At 39.5% G+C, this 16,924-nt stretch overlaps 1 protein-coding gene across 1 annotated transcript; it reads right to left on the reverse strand.

Annotated features, from left to right (window-relative positions):
- Positions 1-285: 285 nt before the first annotated feature.
- LOC106096092 (paired box pox-neuro protein) lies at positions 286-16,121 on the reverse strand. Its single transcript, XM_013263659.2, has 4 exons — positions 16,109-16,121; positions 11,236-11,376; positions 11,048-11,127; positions 286-1,592 (listed from the first exon to the last, which is right to left on the reverse strand). Exons 1-4 carry the CDS (start codon positions 16,119-16,121, stop codon positions 405-407), a joined length of 1,422 nt encoding a protein of 473 aa, XP_013119113.2. The 3' UTR covers positions 286-404.
- Between the last annotated feature and the right edge of the window lie 803 nt (positions 16,122-16,924).

Here is a 16,924-nt window from a genome sequence, read left to right on the forward strand (position 1 = left end):
TAGGTACTCCCATTTTTTTCAATAAACCTAATTGAAATAAACAATTTCAGATTTCAAATTTGGATATAAGCATTTATTTTTGTTTTTTTTATTGTTTTAAGGTTTGCAATGGCTTTTTCTTTTCTTTCCATCATCTAAGACTACATCATTCATACTACTTAAAGCTAAGACATTTATAATGATTTACAATTACAAACACATACATACATTCAAAGGGTTAATTGTAGGAGTGTCCCATAGAAGGACACTTGCCATAGCCTTTCTGCAGCTAAACTAGACAATTATATTACTCTAAGGAATCTAAAGAACTATGTAGGACTAAAATACTCTCATTTAAATAACTTAGCTTAGGAAAACATCTACCAATAAATAACACAATTTGACGGAATTCTTCTTTAAAAGCTTCAGTTGACCACCTCCACTGTCTCACAATTTTCCTCAGCCTCAATGTTGGCCACCGAGGCTGATGGCCCTGCACTCAAAGGTGAACGATGGCGAATGGGTTCATCACAACTGTCTTCGCCCACACAACTGATGTGACTGCTGCTGCTGTTATTGCTGTGGCCACTGCTGGCCGAGCACACACTGACATTGCAATCTTCCTTCTTGGGGCTCAATCTCAAGGAGGCTGCTGTGGAATTGGCATTTAAGCGCATACGCTTTTCTGGTTTCTTAAGCAGCTCCTCAATAGAGTAGGGGTTACGCTTGCGGCTGTTGGTGGATGGATTGGTGGCCGTGGGGCATGATGAAGCGGAGGTGGAACTTAAATTGATGGTGGCCGGCGAGGATTTGCCACTGTCACAATCACTTAGAGCATCGGTGGCCGAGGGTGTGGTCAAATCTATGGAACTCTCAGATTTCGTATAACCTCCGCCGTGCATTGAGGCAGGGAAATAGGCAGCCGAGGGCGATTGACCATGGCTGGTATAGGGCAGGAATTGGCTGGCAGCTTGCACATGCTGGGTGTAGTAGAGCAAAGAGGGATTCCAAAACCAATGTTTCTGCAAAGCAGCCGAATAGGAAAGATCTTGTGGTGTAAGTTGGGGTGAGGAGGCGGATGAAGCTGCTGTTAGGCCAGCCATGGGATGCTTTGGTGCTGGTTTAATGGGATGATCACCGGAGGCAAGATGCTGATGGCTATTGGAAGCCGTGGGCATAGCCACATCCGCATAACGATAAGAACTGGCTAAGGCCATGGCCTGCTGTTGACTATGATGTGGGTTACGGTTATGGGGAAAAGTCCCAGGACCCGCTGACTCAGAGACACTTGGGGGCAGGCCAGCCGAATTGTTGGTGTTGGTATACATGGAGTTTGGCACCGTGTAACCTGCGCTGGTGGTATTAACAGGATGCCCCCCTGAAGCCACTGCTGCAGCTGCAGCTGCTGCTGCATTTTGCTGATTTGAAGTCATTTCGTCTGTCCATAGGCCACTATTGCGTAATATTCTATTTATAGAGCTTATCGAGGGCACCGAGCTGGGATCGCAAATGCGTTGCTGTTGCAACTGTTCACGTATTTCCCAGGCAAAGAGGCCGCTGTTTTCCTCTTTGAGACGTATGATTTTCTTAACCACCGTGGGTGTTGCCACTTGCTGCAATGAAACAATTGGGAGGGAAAGAGGGAAAATCAAGATTAGTATCATTTGCTGTTAAAATGTTAAATGTTAATGTTATAGAAATGGTGTTGCGGCTGGCTTAGATTTTAAACTTCCGACAAATGTCGTGTGCAAAAATGCCACAATTAAATACCGTGAAATTTCAATTGTTTTTCACTAACTTGGCCTGATGTTAACAACGCCACTGATAGAGGACAGTGAGACACGCAATCACCCTTTTTATGGATTTAGTGGATTGCTTGAGTTTTTTTTTATAGAACCCAGTGAAGTTAACCCTTGCTTAGGTGCGGTTATAAAACACTGAGAAAAATTTCTTGGAAAATATACTTAAAATTTTTTTCGTAGCAAAATCTTACGGCCTTATTCAAAAAACTGAATGAAGTCTTAACAAACGGACTTTGAAATTTCTAGAAAGGAAATTTATCAAAGAAACCTATTTCAAATTTTTATTAAGTTTTGTGAATAAACCGGTATTTTTATGGATTTAGTGGATTGCTTGAGTTTTTATAGAACACAGTGGGGTTAACCCTTGCTTAGGTGCGGTTATAAAACACTGAGAAAAATTTCTTGGAAAATATACTTAAAATTTGTTTCGTAGCAAAATCTTACAGCCTTATTCAAAAAATTGAATGAAGTCTTAACAAACGGACTTTGAAAGTTCTAGAAAGGAAATTTATCAAAGAAACCTATTTCAAATCTTTATTAAGTTCTGTGAATAAACCGGTATTAGTTTTTAATGAAATTTAATAAAACGCACATGGAAAAATGTACAAAAATTCGGAAAAATTTAATTTTATTTATACAGCAATATCCTGATTTACGTTGTGATTATTTTCGATATATCGCAATGTAAATCTAAATGACGCACTGCAAAAACGGGTGGGAAAAGTCTGACGTTTTCAGGCGTATTAAGATATAGTTACAAAATTTACATGGTTATAGCTGTGGTCAAAACGACCAGAATATGTGGAATAATTATACCCTTCACCATAGGATGGGGCAACACTAATTTCGTTATTCCGTTTCAAACACCCTGAAATATTCGTCTAAGATCCCCCATTATTGATCATCATGATATTATACGTGGATCTAGCCATGTCCGTCCATCTGTTCGTCCGTCTGTCGAAAACACGCTATTTTTCGAAAGAGTAGACCTAGGAGCCTAAAATTAAACTTGAATACCTCTTGTTAGTTTAGGTTGTTTTGGATTGTAAATGCGCCAATTCAGTTCTAGTCTAGAAATAGTTCCAATATAAACCGATCTCCCGGCTTTAGAAAGTGCAATGCTTATACGATTTGGATGAAAATTTCCACGATGAATTTTTCCATGACCTTCAATAGATGTACAAAGTATGGTTTGAATCGGTCCAAACCCTGATATAGCTCCCATGAAAACCAATCTGCCGAATATACTTATTTAGCCTCTAGAGAGTGTAATTGTTATACGATTTGGCTGAAATTTTGTACTGTGATTTTTCCTATGACCTCCAACAGATTTATCAAGTATGGTCCCAATTGGTCCAAATCCAGAATATAGTTCTTGAGCCTCTAGCGTGCGCAATTTTTATCCAATCTTATAAAAAATCCATGGGAATTTTTTGTTTTGACCTGCCATTATCCGTTTTTAGTTTCTGTCTATAAATAGATGCCGTCCAAACAAATTGTCAAAGGCGATCCATGGTGGAGCGTTTATAAGATTCGGACAGCCCAGCTCAAGTTTGTACTTGTTTTTAATACAACGTTCGTAGAGAGAGAGACTATAGAGGGTAAAAACGGGTTAAGCCAAACCCAGTTTTGTTCACCAACCACCATAGATTTACACCAATTTAATTCGGTTTATACTTGAAGAAATCAAATTGGGAAATGATAAAGAGTCATATCTGGGAATCGGCTCTATTTGTTTATGTACCTAGCTGCACAAGATTTGATGTGGTTGTTAGAGTGCATAAGTATAGGGACTTTATATAGAGGGGAGTAATATGGAAGCTACATCCAAAACTGAATCAAAATGGTCCATTTGCAACACCCAACCACCCACATAATAAGGAAGCATCTGTGAAAAATTTCAAGAAATTAACTCATTCATTCGAATCTTATCACAGTTTCGGCAGGGGGGGCGGGCGGATGAAAGATCGAATGGAAAAAATGGTCTGATAAATGGATGGACGAACGGAAGGATGGAGATCAAATTGAAGAAGGAACGAACGGAAGGATGTGCAGAAAGGCGGACAGATGGAAACATGGACGCCAGGAGGGAGGGACGGATGAACTGACGGAAGGGCGGACGCCAGGAAGGACGGACGGACGCGAGGAAGGACGGACGCCAGGAAGGTCGGTCGGATGGAAAGACGGATGAAAAGACAGATGGAAGGACGAATGAAAAGATGGATGGAAGGACGAATTAAAAGACGGACGGACGGAATGACGTTTGTAAGGATGGACGAGTTTTGTCAAGATTTTACTTTAAAAGAAATTATTGTTAAATTAGATTTTTCACAGAAAAACGTTTTAAAGTCAAAAATTTTCATTTCGTAAACAATTTTATCGCAAATAGATTTTAATTGGATGGATTTAATTTTCTGTTTATTTCTTATTTCTTTTTCAAGACGAGCTTTATGATGTTAGATTTTTGCAAGGGATAAGGAAAGCCAGTAACCCCAACCCACCACGGGCACTTCATGGTAGGCTGTATTTATATAGGGATGGCAGATGGTCGGGATTATCCCGACTTTCTGTGGCTGTCCCGACTCCCTCTTATTGGGGAAAAATGTGGGAATATCCCAACTTTTCAGTCATAATCATAGTTATACAATCAATAATGAATATTTGAAGTAGTCGAGTAAGATTCATCTTTCCATCCATGTGTCTATCTGTCATCCGTCCGTTTTCCTAAGGACACTACTGGTTTTATTAAGAATGCTATCCGATGAAGTAGTTTAGAATTCAACTTTCGATATGGTCCTCATATAGTCCGTTCTCCCGATGTTACTCCCTCAGTATATTTGTAAAGTAAACAAAGGTTCTATCCAATAGCGAAGCCAGCTTATCTTTCCTGGAGGGCTAAAAACCTTTTAATAGCATTAAATATGAAAGTTTTGTGGGGGTACCTCCAGTGGTCTTTCTATTAGGCACTTCAAATTTTGCACGAATACGTCTTCTTATTGTAAGTCCGTTAGGATTTAAATGACCCAAAACGGTTTATGTTAAGATATAATCCTATATAAACCGATCTTCCGATTTGACTCCTTAAGCTGCTAGAGGGCGCAAGAACTACTTGATTTCGATGAAACTTTCCAATGGTTTTTTATTACTTCCAGCATCCACAACCAGTTGGCGCATGTTTTCTCTAACCTGAAATAGATCTCATATAAACCGGTATCCCCATGTGAATTCTTTAGTTCCACGAAGCTGCTATTATTATCCAAATTGGTGGAAATGTTAGACATGGTGCTTTGCTATTACTTCCAACATCAAAGAACCGATATCTCTTTGACGAAGTAGCGAAAGTGCTCAATATTTATCTATAAATCACGGAAAGTATGTCCCAAATCGGTGTATAACGAGATGTATAACATATATGTAATGGCCTGATTTGCCTACGACAATTTGTTCAATGAACTTGAGAAATGCGATCCGTGGAGGATGCAATAAAAGATTCGGCCAGACCGAACTTCACGCGCTCTTTGTCTCTTTGCTAATATCATTAGTGAAGTCCTGTTGGTACTGTGCCATATCGGTCCATGGTTTTATATTGCAATCGTAAATAGACTTCCAACAACTGTGGCAAGTATGGTCTAAATCAGCGATGACTAGCCCCTTACGGCAAGACACATGTATTCTTATGCTCTTTGTAACAGTCGTTGTTGAAACAGCAACGAACGAACATGAGCAGGGGGTTACGCATCGTTTTTCTGTTTTTATACCACCACTGTGGTACAGGGTATTATAAGTTTGTGCAACGCTAAGAAGGAGAAGAGCTAGACCCATTGATAAGAATACCGATCGACTCAGAATCACTTTCTGATTCGGTTTAGCCATGTCCGTCTGTCCGTCCGCCTGTGAGTCCACGTATTCTTATAACCAAAGTGCAGGTCGTATTTTTTGTCCAATCATCAAGAGATATCACGCTATTGATTTTGATAAAATTCGGTTCAGATTTAGATATATCTCCTATATATATGTATCGCCCAATTTGCACTTAAATGGCCGTAGGAACTAAAATTTTCCTCTGATCTGTACAAAATTTGGCACAAATTATTTTCTTGCTGATCTTAACATACATGCAAAATTTTATCAACATCGATTCAGATTTAGATATAGCTCCCACATATATGTATCGCCCGATTTGCACTTGAATTTCAAATTTCAGTCAAATCGGACTAGAATTGCGCCCTCTAGAGGCGAAAGAAGTCAAGAGCCAAGATCGGTTTATATGGCTGCTATATGAAAACTGGACCGATTTGGCCCATTTACAATCGAAAGTGACCTACACTGATAAAAAGTATTTGTTCAAAATTTCAAGCGCCTAGCTTTACTCCTTCGAAAGTTAACGTGCTTTCGACAGACAGACGGACGGACGGACATGGCTAAATCGACTTAGAATGTCATGACGATCATGGGGTCTTAAGCGTATATTTCGAGGTGTTACAAACAGAATGACGAATTTTGTATACCCCCATCCTATGGTGGAGGGTATAAAAATTTTAACCCAATCGGATGAAAATAGCGTGCAGTGTACCTTATAGCATACATTCAATGTTGGATCGCTTTTTTTGTTCAATTGTGTAAAAAGCTTAACTTCGCCGATAGTATCGATAGGAAAAAAAACAAACGATAATGAAGCAAAAAATAAAATATCGATAGTATCGATAATGCCATCGATATTTTGCCAGCTCTATTTCGGTGGCCCCCTTAACGAGTTCACAGGGCTACGAGCTATCAGATTACTTATGTTTTTCATTGGAAATCTTCTTCGTTATATCATATGAAAAGCCTATCAACTGATTTGTATGCTTTAAAATAAGCCATGTATTTGGATATTTTTTTCGAAGTGTAGATGCAAGTATAGATATGTAGAAACTTTACAATCATTTTGCATTTTTCAGTTTTTAGTCTTTCATTGCCAGTCTGAAACATTCACACATTCAGCTAAGGCCTACACCAAATTTAGAAATATTTGATGTAATCACAGAATAACTACAACGCCTTTTTTGTGTAATAAAGAAGGAGGGAAAAGGGAACAAAAATTGTTTTTGACACCCTTTTACACAATGCATTGTATCATAATTTGTTTCCACCTACTCTCCAAAAAACGAGGACAAATGTCCTGTGGACTTTATATTTCTAGGACCTACTTTTTAGCCTTTGGTGTATTTTGTTTTACTCTCTTCCCTTTCCTCTTTTCTCCATGGCTAAGAATGACGTGTGACTTGGCAATTCATTAAAAATTCATAAAAATGGAAATAAATGTTTATGGACACATGAAATCAAATTACATTTCTTGTACTGCTGACACACGCAAATACCATCATCATAGGCGGTTAAGCCTCAGCACAAGTGGTTGCTTGTGCACTTGTTCACGATTTTTATCGGAATAGAAGTATACTAGCAACGACAACAAACACAAGGAAACACGCTAACCCAATGCGATATGTGAGAATGAACGTATGAGCATTATTTAAACAAGAAACTCAGCAACCAACACAAAATAGAAGAGGTGTTAAATGCACGTTTTGTTCTTTCGGTTAAGTGAACAATGGATCAACTTGATAATAATATATACCCCTCCTTTCGCTTACCCCCTCGTCTAGTCTTATCATTAATGCTTTTATTTGTTGTAATCACAATCGTGGTTACCACCAGTCTGCCTGTTTTGTTGTAAAAGGGTGTTTATGTGGTGATTGATTTTATTGTTGGCATGGGGAGCGTGTTGCTTGGTTTGCGTGCGCTTGAAGTGTGAATCTGAAACCTTCAATTTCTTATTAATTATAGACAAATGATTGATTAACCATTAAATGACAACACTATTTTGTTTCTCTAAATCACCACATTTAATTGTTAATTGGGTAAGGCCACACATATGCAAAACAGAGTGTATGGTCTATAGAAGAGCGTACTATTGCAGTAACAATGGTAAAGAAGGGCAATATGGGCTGTTGTGCCCATAATGTTATATCGGTTTTTTAAACTCTCCTCCATAGGTAAATAGAGAAACATTGAAATATGATTTTGGGCCCTATAAAAAAAACATATTCTTGAGGAAAATTAATATGTCCACAGACGGATAGTAATTATAACACAAAAACGGACTTGTGCCATTAATGGATCCAATACCCTAAATCCGCAGATCGATAAATATCTGGCAGCTATATCCAAATATAAAGCGTTGTAGACCATAATTTGAAAAAAAGTAAAACGGCTCCCTATTGCTCGCTGTCCCAAATTACAGCGAATTCGGGTAATAAATGCGCTTTTTAGTGGCTCAAAAACTTAAATCGGGAGATCCGTATATACGTTACCTATATCGAAATATAGTCCGGTCTAGACCATATTCTGCACGGATGTTGAGGATGCATGTTTGCAAATACAATTTGCAAAATTTCAGCGAAATCGGGTAATAAATGCAACTTTAAATCGGAGAATCAGTCTACATGAGGGCTATATCAAGATGTGGTCCTATATAGCCCATCTTCGACTTTAACTTGCTTATGAACAATTTCGTGCGGAGTTTCCAAGCTACTTCTCCCATCAGACGCCTTCCCAGGTGGTGGATTGGGGAAAGCTCATCAGATATGAGGGGTACCGCAGAAATATAATTATGCGGTGCGAACCAAAAAGTTATCACAAGCAGGGGTGTCCCGCTTGCACGGATACGAATACGAAAACAATGAGTCCGTGCAATAGGGTCGTCAGCGGATGAGCCCAAAGAAATGGCCAATGGTGGCGGGCGCAGATTTTCAGAAGATTTACCATCAAGAAAATCCGCCCTAGGGGGTCGCTGGCAGCCCCAGCACTAGGTAGCGATGCGATGGTCCAATCCGCCATCCATCTAAAAATCACGATTACAAAAACATTAATAAGAAATAATGGAACTGACAACCCCCCCCCCCCCCCATGACGACCTATGGATTCAGAACACGGTTTATGATTGGAACATGGAACGTCAGAACTCTCTCAGAAGCATCGATGCGGTGCGATCCAAAAAGTTAGCACAACCAGGAGGTGTCCTGCTTGCACGAATACGAACACGATGGGTCCGTGCAAATGTCCTAGACTGAAACCCGCAAGGACAAGGAAGGAGGGGACGCCCGAAAAACACATGGATCCGCTGCACGCTGTACAAAATTAGACTCAACCCATATATCATGGAATCGGCTAAGGCTTTGGCCAACGATAGAGCTAGATGGAGGGAGCTTGTTGATGCCCTATGTTCACACTATTGGTCATATTTTATTGTAATAAATATATTTAATATTTATATATGAACAAAAAAAGATCCGTTAAAAATTCCAGCTCATTACTTTTATTTTTAAAGTCTGTTGCGTTATTCCAACAAACAGATGAACAGGGGAACAACCGGACGAACACGGCTAGATGGCCTTAGATTTTTACGTCGACCAAGAATATATATAAGAACCACTGTAAAGTACTTTTGCCAAGTGGATTTCGATTCCACTGTACAGAACCATTGCGGAGCAATGCAAGAACCATTGCCGTTATCTTGACGTTCACGTTCGAAGCCGTCAATACAACTTCCAACAGATGCACAAAATCATGTGTAGTACGGAAGAAGTGTAATTTTTCACAGAAAGAATGTCTGTCATTACACAAAAATAAATGCAATGGGAAAAGTACAGCTAATAGCCAGGGTTGTCGAGTGTGGTTAATGTGGTAATTGTATCATAGATGCGTTTTCGCTATTAATACGATTCAAATACAACATACCATCACACATAATATGGTTGAAAAGTCTTCTAACCAAAGACATAACGCGTCCCATAGTGGTTGGTTTCTATAAGAAAATCTATCAAATCTTTTGAGCTACCGTTAAAAGTGGAAATCAACGAACTCTCCAGCTTTTCCTTACAGGGCGGTATGCACCTCAAACGAAATTTTCGTTTCAATAAGAAATATCCTAAGTAATGTTTTGATTTGCTTTGTGTTACAGGGTGACATTGAAAGCATTGGGAATTTTTATTTTGTTTCGTGGCAAGAAAACTATTGCTTTGATGATATTGGTAGGGCAAATAATGAATTTATTTCTACAAAATAAGGCAAACTTCTGATAAATGCATACTTAATAAAAAAAAGTGTGCCAGATTGGCCTGACGAATACATTGTCTTTTGTCACCATGTGTTGGCTACCGAAAATTTCACTTGAGTTACGTACTGGTCATAAAGAGTGAACGATATCAAATAACAATCACTTTATGTATATCCCAGAAGTGAAAATTCGCCTAAATAAAGTATTGAAGTTGATAAGGACATTAAGCACAAATTCCGTCTGGCAAATATTTTTTCATACCACCACTACTACCACCATCCTATTGGAGTATCGAAATGTCAAAGAATGATAATGGGGGGGAGCATATGAAAAGTAAAAGACTGGTAGCAACAGGGCATGATTACAACCATAAAAATGGCATTATGTGGAGATTATTTTCATGACCATAAATTAAAGGTTTCTGATTGCGGTTGCAGCCAAAGCCTTTGAATTCTCAACGCTACACGCTTTCCACTCATAACGTCACTTACTTGCCTGTATATATCTCCCACAATGTGTTCCCACTCACACACACAGATTCTATTGTATATGGCATGGAAACATTTATCAAGGCTGTGGGAATTTCCTTGCCAAGGACCATATGACGAGCGCTACTTCGGCCGACAGATATCTTCAAATTGAGGAGCATTGCACCTAGATTTCCCCCAAATAACCTGTCATCGCTCTATGGTAGCTGTAGTCACCGTTGTCGTCGCCTTTGTTATCTAACTTTAATAAAATGCGTATCTGGAATTTTTTGCTTTAGCCACACAGATTGATTTGTAATGGTAAATGCTTCCAAATTGCTTGTTATTATTTATCTGGCGGATGGGGCTAGACTTGGTTTTTTTGGGGTCTAAGCTCATATAACACACTTTATTAAAGTAGTGAGGAGTGATTTGTTATTTGGTGTTCACCTGTGTTCTTGTTTTCCTTTTTTTATGACATCTACAAAGTAATTTACATGACTTGGTTATGTACCGGCCAGCCAACCGACTGATATTCATGAGCGATGGAATTTATTGACATTGCAGTAAATATTGACTCAAGCGCAAAGTGTCAAATGCTAATGTACGTTTCATTGATATTTTTATGGAACAATTGAGTGATAAGAGTTATATCTAAGAATTGTGAGGGAGAATGAGAGAGAACACACCTTAAAACTCACCTTTGTTTTGCTGCCACCAATGGAGCCAGGACGTATGGAGCCCGTTTCATAGAAGCGGGTTAGGATTTTGGAGACACAGCCTGGAATTGTAGGATAAAAATGAATGCAAGGGTTTTGAAAAATGTTCGTAGGTGTTGGAACTGTAAAAGTTTATTGGTTTTCTTTTTTCCCTTGAATTTTGAACTTACCATGTGATACTAACAACTGCCTTGATATGTCACATGGTCTAACGCCACACAAAGCCAGTTCCACAATTCGCCTTCGAACACAGTCCGGCAGGGGACGACCATTGACAAATACTCCACCCAGTTGATTGACACCAGCTTGGCCTATAAATAAGCATAACAAATAGAAAGGAGGAAAGGAAATTTATTAAATTAAGCATGAAAACTTTTTAAGTTGAAGAAAAAACTAATTAAACAGGGTAGTGTCAAATCTAAAGTGCCCCCGAAGATGAGTTGCTAGCTCGAGCTCGAGTAGGCAGTGAGAATTTGATACTAGCAGCTACTGTGGTATCACAATATAATAATCCAAACTATGTCAAATCTAATGTGGGTGTCATATTAGATTAAACAGATAACGGATTCCACTTTCAAGTCCTGTGAACGATTTTTTAGAGAAGACAAAGCCAAAGTACATAGATGTCAGATTGGTACTCTACTCTACAACATTAATCAATTGATTTTTATCACAGCAAAAATTAATAAAATTGGAAGCACTAGGATTTCTGTACATTCGAGTATACTGCAGTGCAACACCTCTTTGGGAAGAAGTTTTTAAATGGTATAGTACCTCACATATATCACCAGCATTAGGAGAGGATAAACACGTTTAAGAACCATATTGTCCTAATCGCCATACATGTTTAGTTGGAGGTATTTTTTGTGCGTGGGGTGACCCCTCACGTAATCTACTTTCATTTGATACACATATTTTCTCAATAGGTAAACAAATACGCTTTGGTGGGTTTTGGGGTGGGGCGCTCCCCCCAGCTTGACCCCAGTTGTTTTTATAACCACTACCGAAGGATAGGCATATATTCATTTTGTCATTCCGTTTGCAACACATCGAAATATCCATTTCCGACCCTATAAAAAATATATATTCTTGATCAGCGTAAAAATCTGTGACGATCTAGCCATGTCCGTCCGTCTGTCTGTTGAAATCACGCTACAGTCTATAAAAATAGAGATATTGAGCTGAAACTTTGCACAGATTCTTTTCTTGTCCATAAGCAGTTAAGTTCGAAGATGGGCTATATCGGACCGATCCGCCGGTTAAGGCTCTTAGGCCCATAGAAGCCATTTCTTTTTATTACCCGATTTTGGCCCAAATCGGTCCAGATTTTAAAATAGCTGCCATATAGACCGATCTCTCGATTTTAAGTTTTGGGGGCCATAAAAGGCGCATTTATTTTCGAAATTTGGGATATCATTGTGCAAAATGTCAAGAAAATCGGATAAGAATTGCGCCCTCTAGAGGCTCAAGATATAAAATAGAGAGATTGGTTTATATGGGAGCTATATCTAAATATGGATAGATATGGCTCATTAACAATCCCAACCGACCTACATTGGAGAAGTCATTGTGCAAAATTTCAACAAAATCGGATAAGAATTGGTCCCTCTAGAAGGTCCAAAAATTAAATCCGGAGATCGGTTTATATGGGAGCTATATCTCAATGGCCCATTTACAAACCCAACCGACCTACACTAATAGGAAGTATTTGTAAAAAATTTCAAGCGCGTAGCTTTAAGTTAGGTTGAAAAGAGGGTGCAGATATTAATCTCCCCCATGCCATTGTAGACATACACCTAAGCCAGTAATCGGCTTGTTTTGCGCCCTAAAGCGCCTAGCTTTACACCTTCGAAAGTAAACGTGCTGATCCACAGGCAGACAGACGGACGGGCATGGATAGATCGCCTAAAAATGTTAAGACGATCAAGAATATATATACAATACTTTATGGCGTCTAGGTTAGGTTACGTTAAAATAAGGGTTCAGATATTAATCCGCCCCATGCCACTATGGACATACACCTAAGCCAGTAATCGGCTTGATGTGCGCATTAAAAACTATAAAGTAACTTATAAAAAGAATATTTTATGTTAGGAATTCCGTGCTACTTACAAAATCCTTAATCGTTTTCAATACCACTCCCCTAAGTTGGTTCATGTCTGATATTGTGTCTCCACCTAAGTGGCGACATCTGTTAGACGCGAAAGCCGGGTAATGACAAAGGAAATGCTCCAACGTCTCATCATCTTCCCCGCATGCCCTACACATGTTATCACTTGACGCGCCGATTTTACATAAATGAGTTCGTAGTCCTATTTGTTCCGTTATGATACCAATAGCTATACTGACCTCCTTCTTGCTCCTTTCAGTAATAGCCTCGTCTTCTCACAAACTGGATCCCCCCATAGGATTTTCGCCGTCCTACCGACCGTTTCGTTGTTTCACAATGTTGCATGCGCATTCGTCGCTCACTCCTTTAACTCGGACCGGAAATTGCCCTTATGGCAATTTTACTGTCGGTAAAGATGTTCACACTCGACGTCCTTGCGTTAGCACCACATCACCTCACGCACTCCGTAATCGCCGGGATCTCCGCCTGTAGGACCGTATTATGGTCAGGTAGTCTAAAACAGATCTCAGTTCCTGGGTTCTCAATGTAAGCCCCCATGCTCACTTTGTCATCTAGCTTTGATCCATCCGTGTAACATGATCTTCCAGGTGGCAATAATAGTGTTCCATCAATCCAAGACTGTGCCGATGGCAGCAGTGCCTCGCACTCGACTTCAAGGTTCTCTCAGGTATCCGATTGGAAACCTCTTCCTTTCTTTCAGGTTTCCTATCGTCGCCTCGATTATACCGCGATGGTATTAGCTGCTCCCATCCACAATCCATTCTCCCATCGCCTTAAGTCTGATAGCCGTAGTGGCTGCCTCACACTTCATTTGTATGTCAATGGGTCGGATATCTAGAATAGTCTCTAGTGCTCTAGTGGGCGTTGTCCTCAACGCTCCGCCTATGCCAAGACAACATGTTCTCTCAACCTGTTGTTTAGTCCTTATATTGCACTTTTTCTCCATAGCAGTCCACCAAATTACTGAGGCGTAAGTAAGTATTGGTCTAATCACGCTCCTGTAGATCCAGTGGACTATCCTCGGATTCAGGCCCCATTTCGACTACATAGTGCCCAACATCTGTTAGCCTTCTCAGTACGCTCCTGAATGTGACACTTCCAATTCAGTTTCCTGTCCAAGATCACACCTAAGTATTTGACCTTGTCAGATATCGAAATCTTCTTATTGAGGAAACGTGGTGCTTTAAGTTGGCCCACCTTCGTCTTCCACGTGAACAGGCATATTTCAGTCTTCTCTGGGCTAACATTAAGACCTCTGGGTCTAGCCCAGTCGTATGCCATATGTAAGACCCTTCTGCATAGCTCGTTCGGATCCTTACCCCTTAGAAGTATTATAATATAAAAGAAGACGGGATCAAATCCCTCCTCGGTCAGCATCCGTAATAGGTCACTTATGGTGGTCACCCATAGCAGTGGGGATAAAATGTGCCTAAGATCAATATTTCGAGGTGTTACAAACGGAATAGCGAAGTTAGTATAACCCAAACCTATGGTAGAGGGTATAAATATCGAATATTCCTGAAACCAGTAAAGATATTGTGTACCTCAAGCGGACTTTTTTGTAGGTATTTTTGATCACTATTCAAAAAAGGAATTTCGGAAATCGGTCCGATTGTGAAGATTTGATAGCCCAAATAATTAGTCAAAATTCCAAGGTGACCCACTGCAGGGCCCTGGCAAAAGGCGCCCGGGCCACCTATGGCCTTGAAATTTTACACATAATCTCGATAAATGGCATATTTTTAGTAGTTTTTTCGATTCGTTGTGCTTTGTGAGCACAGTGGAACGATCACTCCAATCGAAACATAGATGCCCTACTACATTTGAAACGATCAATGGAGTTATAAAAGGCTAAAGAGAGCTAAATACAGACTTGGCTCGCATTGGTGTTAGAAATGTTGAAACCGTCGCCTCGAAAAATCGTTATCATTTTCTCTGTCATTCAGAGATTGGAGGAGTTCGGAGGATTGAATCCAGACAGATGTAAGACCTTTATCCTGTCCTCCCATTGTAGCTCCAACATAAGAAAATCAATTTTGAATGTTAACCGTAACTTAAATTGCAATCTCATAAATAAGGAGTAGATTTGAATATTAACCAATTAGACTTGTTATGTGTCTGAAGTTAGGTTCCGCCTCAGGGATCGCCATAATATTTTTCAAAAATCTATATCCGTTTTAATATTTTTGAAATACTTCAAAACATTTTGCAAAATACACACTCTAGCTGCTACGTTTAGTGGTTAATTAATGATCGTAAAAAAATAATAACCGTGAAAGCATTGAGCTAAGTTGCTTTTGTTTGCTTGAATTACCAACACGAATTGACCGTCATGGAACTGGTCTGGGTAGGAGACGATCTTAAACAAAAACACCCTGAAACCTGAAGTTAATGGAGGGCTAATTATAATTTCGGTTTTGATGGTGGCCATAAAAGGAGGTAAGTTCATACACCAATGTACTGTAACCATTGGGGCTATTAAATCTCGCGTTTTTGCCTTGGGAATTAAGGCATTACATGGCCTGGTTAAGTACTTGCATCACTTGGCATTGTTAAAATCATAATTTTTTCGGAATTACTTTATCACATGAAATTGTTAAGGATGCTCGACAAGATAGCCATACATTTATCATGCTTGTATGGTCTTCGAGTGTTAGAAGCGAAACTGAACCGTTAGCTCATGGTTAAACCTTAAGAATTTATGATGGCTTTTCAAAAGGAGTTCAGTTTGTCAGGGAGTTTATTATTTTCCTCTCCTTTGCCCATACCATGTCAAACGTTAGGTTTGTGTAGAGTGTTGAATTTTTTTTCTTTTATATATTGTAATAAAATTAAATTGAAATGGTTACAATGGCGTCATTATCGCCAGTTTATGCCCGCCCGAATGATTTGAGCCAAGGCTCCCCACTCACCTGTATGAGGCATGTCGCTGCTGCTGCTGTTGCTGTTATTGTTATTGGTGTTGGTGTTGGAGGCTTCGCCGGGCGCGCGTTACGTTTTAATGAGACGACAACAGTCTAATCGCCGCTGTGGTATCTCTCCTCCAGAGTATTTTGGGCTATAAAAAAGAGGCTCAAATCAACTGTAGTTGGTTTTATGAGCTTAGGCTTTGGCCGTTCTACGCTGAGCCACCACCACTGTCAGCATCACCAGCTTCTTGGCCAGTCTGTCAGTCAGGCAGCCGGTCAATGGCTGTATGCCTTTAATTGTTGTTTTGTGTTTTTCCAAATCCAGCAAAATAATGCTCACAGTCTGTAACGCCACCAAAAAAAAAATGTTCAACTGTGGGTAAGGAAAGCCGAGCGATGGATGATGGAAGAGAATGGAGGTTGGTTGGGTATCACAATAATATGTTGATTTTTTATATGGCTGCCGTTCTTTTTCCACGAAATCACGGTGTTAATGACTGAAATTAAAATAAAACCAATGACGAATGTATAGCCACAGATTAGAAAGAAGTATTTACGAAAAAATTCCTTAACCTAAAGATCACTGAATACATTTTAATGCACCAAAAAAGGCTAAACAAAACTTTTGTCTAGCGAGACAGGTAACCCATCAAAAATGGGTATAGCAAGTCGTCTTTTAGCCCTAATGCCATGTTATAAGCACTTTTTGAGCTATTTTGAACCAACCCAGCAAAAACTTGGTAAGTACATGCCATTATTTTTGCCATATAAAATAATGGATAACTTATAATCCATAGATTTATTAGCTGCTGAAGTATA

This window comes from Stomoxys calcitrans, chromosome 5, assembly GCF_963082655.1.
Source record: "Stomoxys calcitrans chromosome 5, idStoCalc2.1, whole genome shotgun sequence".
NCBI lineage: Eukaryota > Metazoa > Arthropoda > Insecta > Diptera > Muscidae > Stomoxys > Stomoxys calcitrans.

Bases quoted from the DNA above. Each gene is read 5' to 3' on its own strand.
- LOC106096092 (XM_013263659.2), bottom strand. The intron at 11,128-11,235 runs GTAAGTTCAAAA...CTACAATTCCAG, and splicing joins GCAGTTGTTAGTATCACATG to GCTGTGTCTCCAAAATCCTA. The intron at 1,593-11,047 runs GTGAGTTTTAAG...GTTTCATTGCAG, and splicing joins TTGGTGGCAGCAAAACAAAG to CAAGTGGCAACACCCACGGT.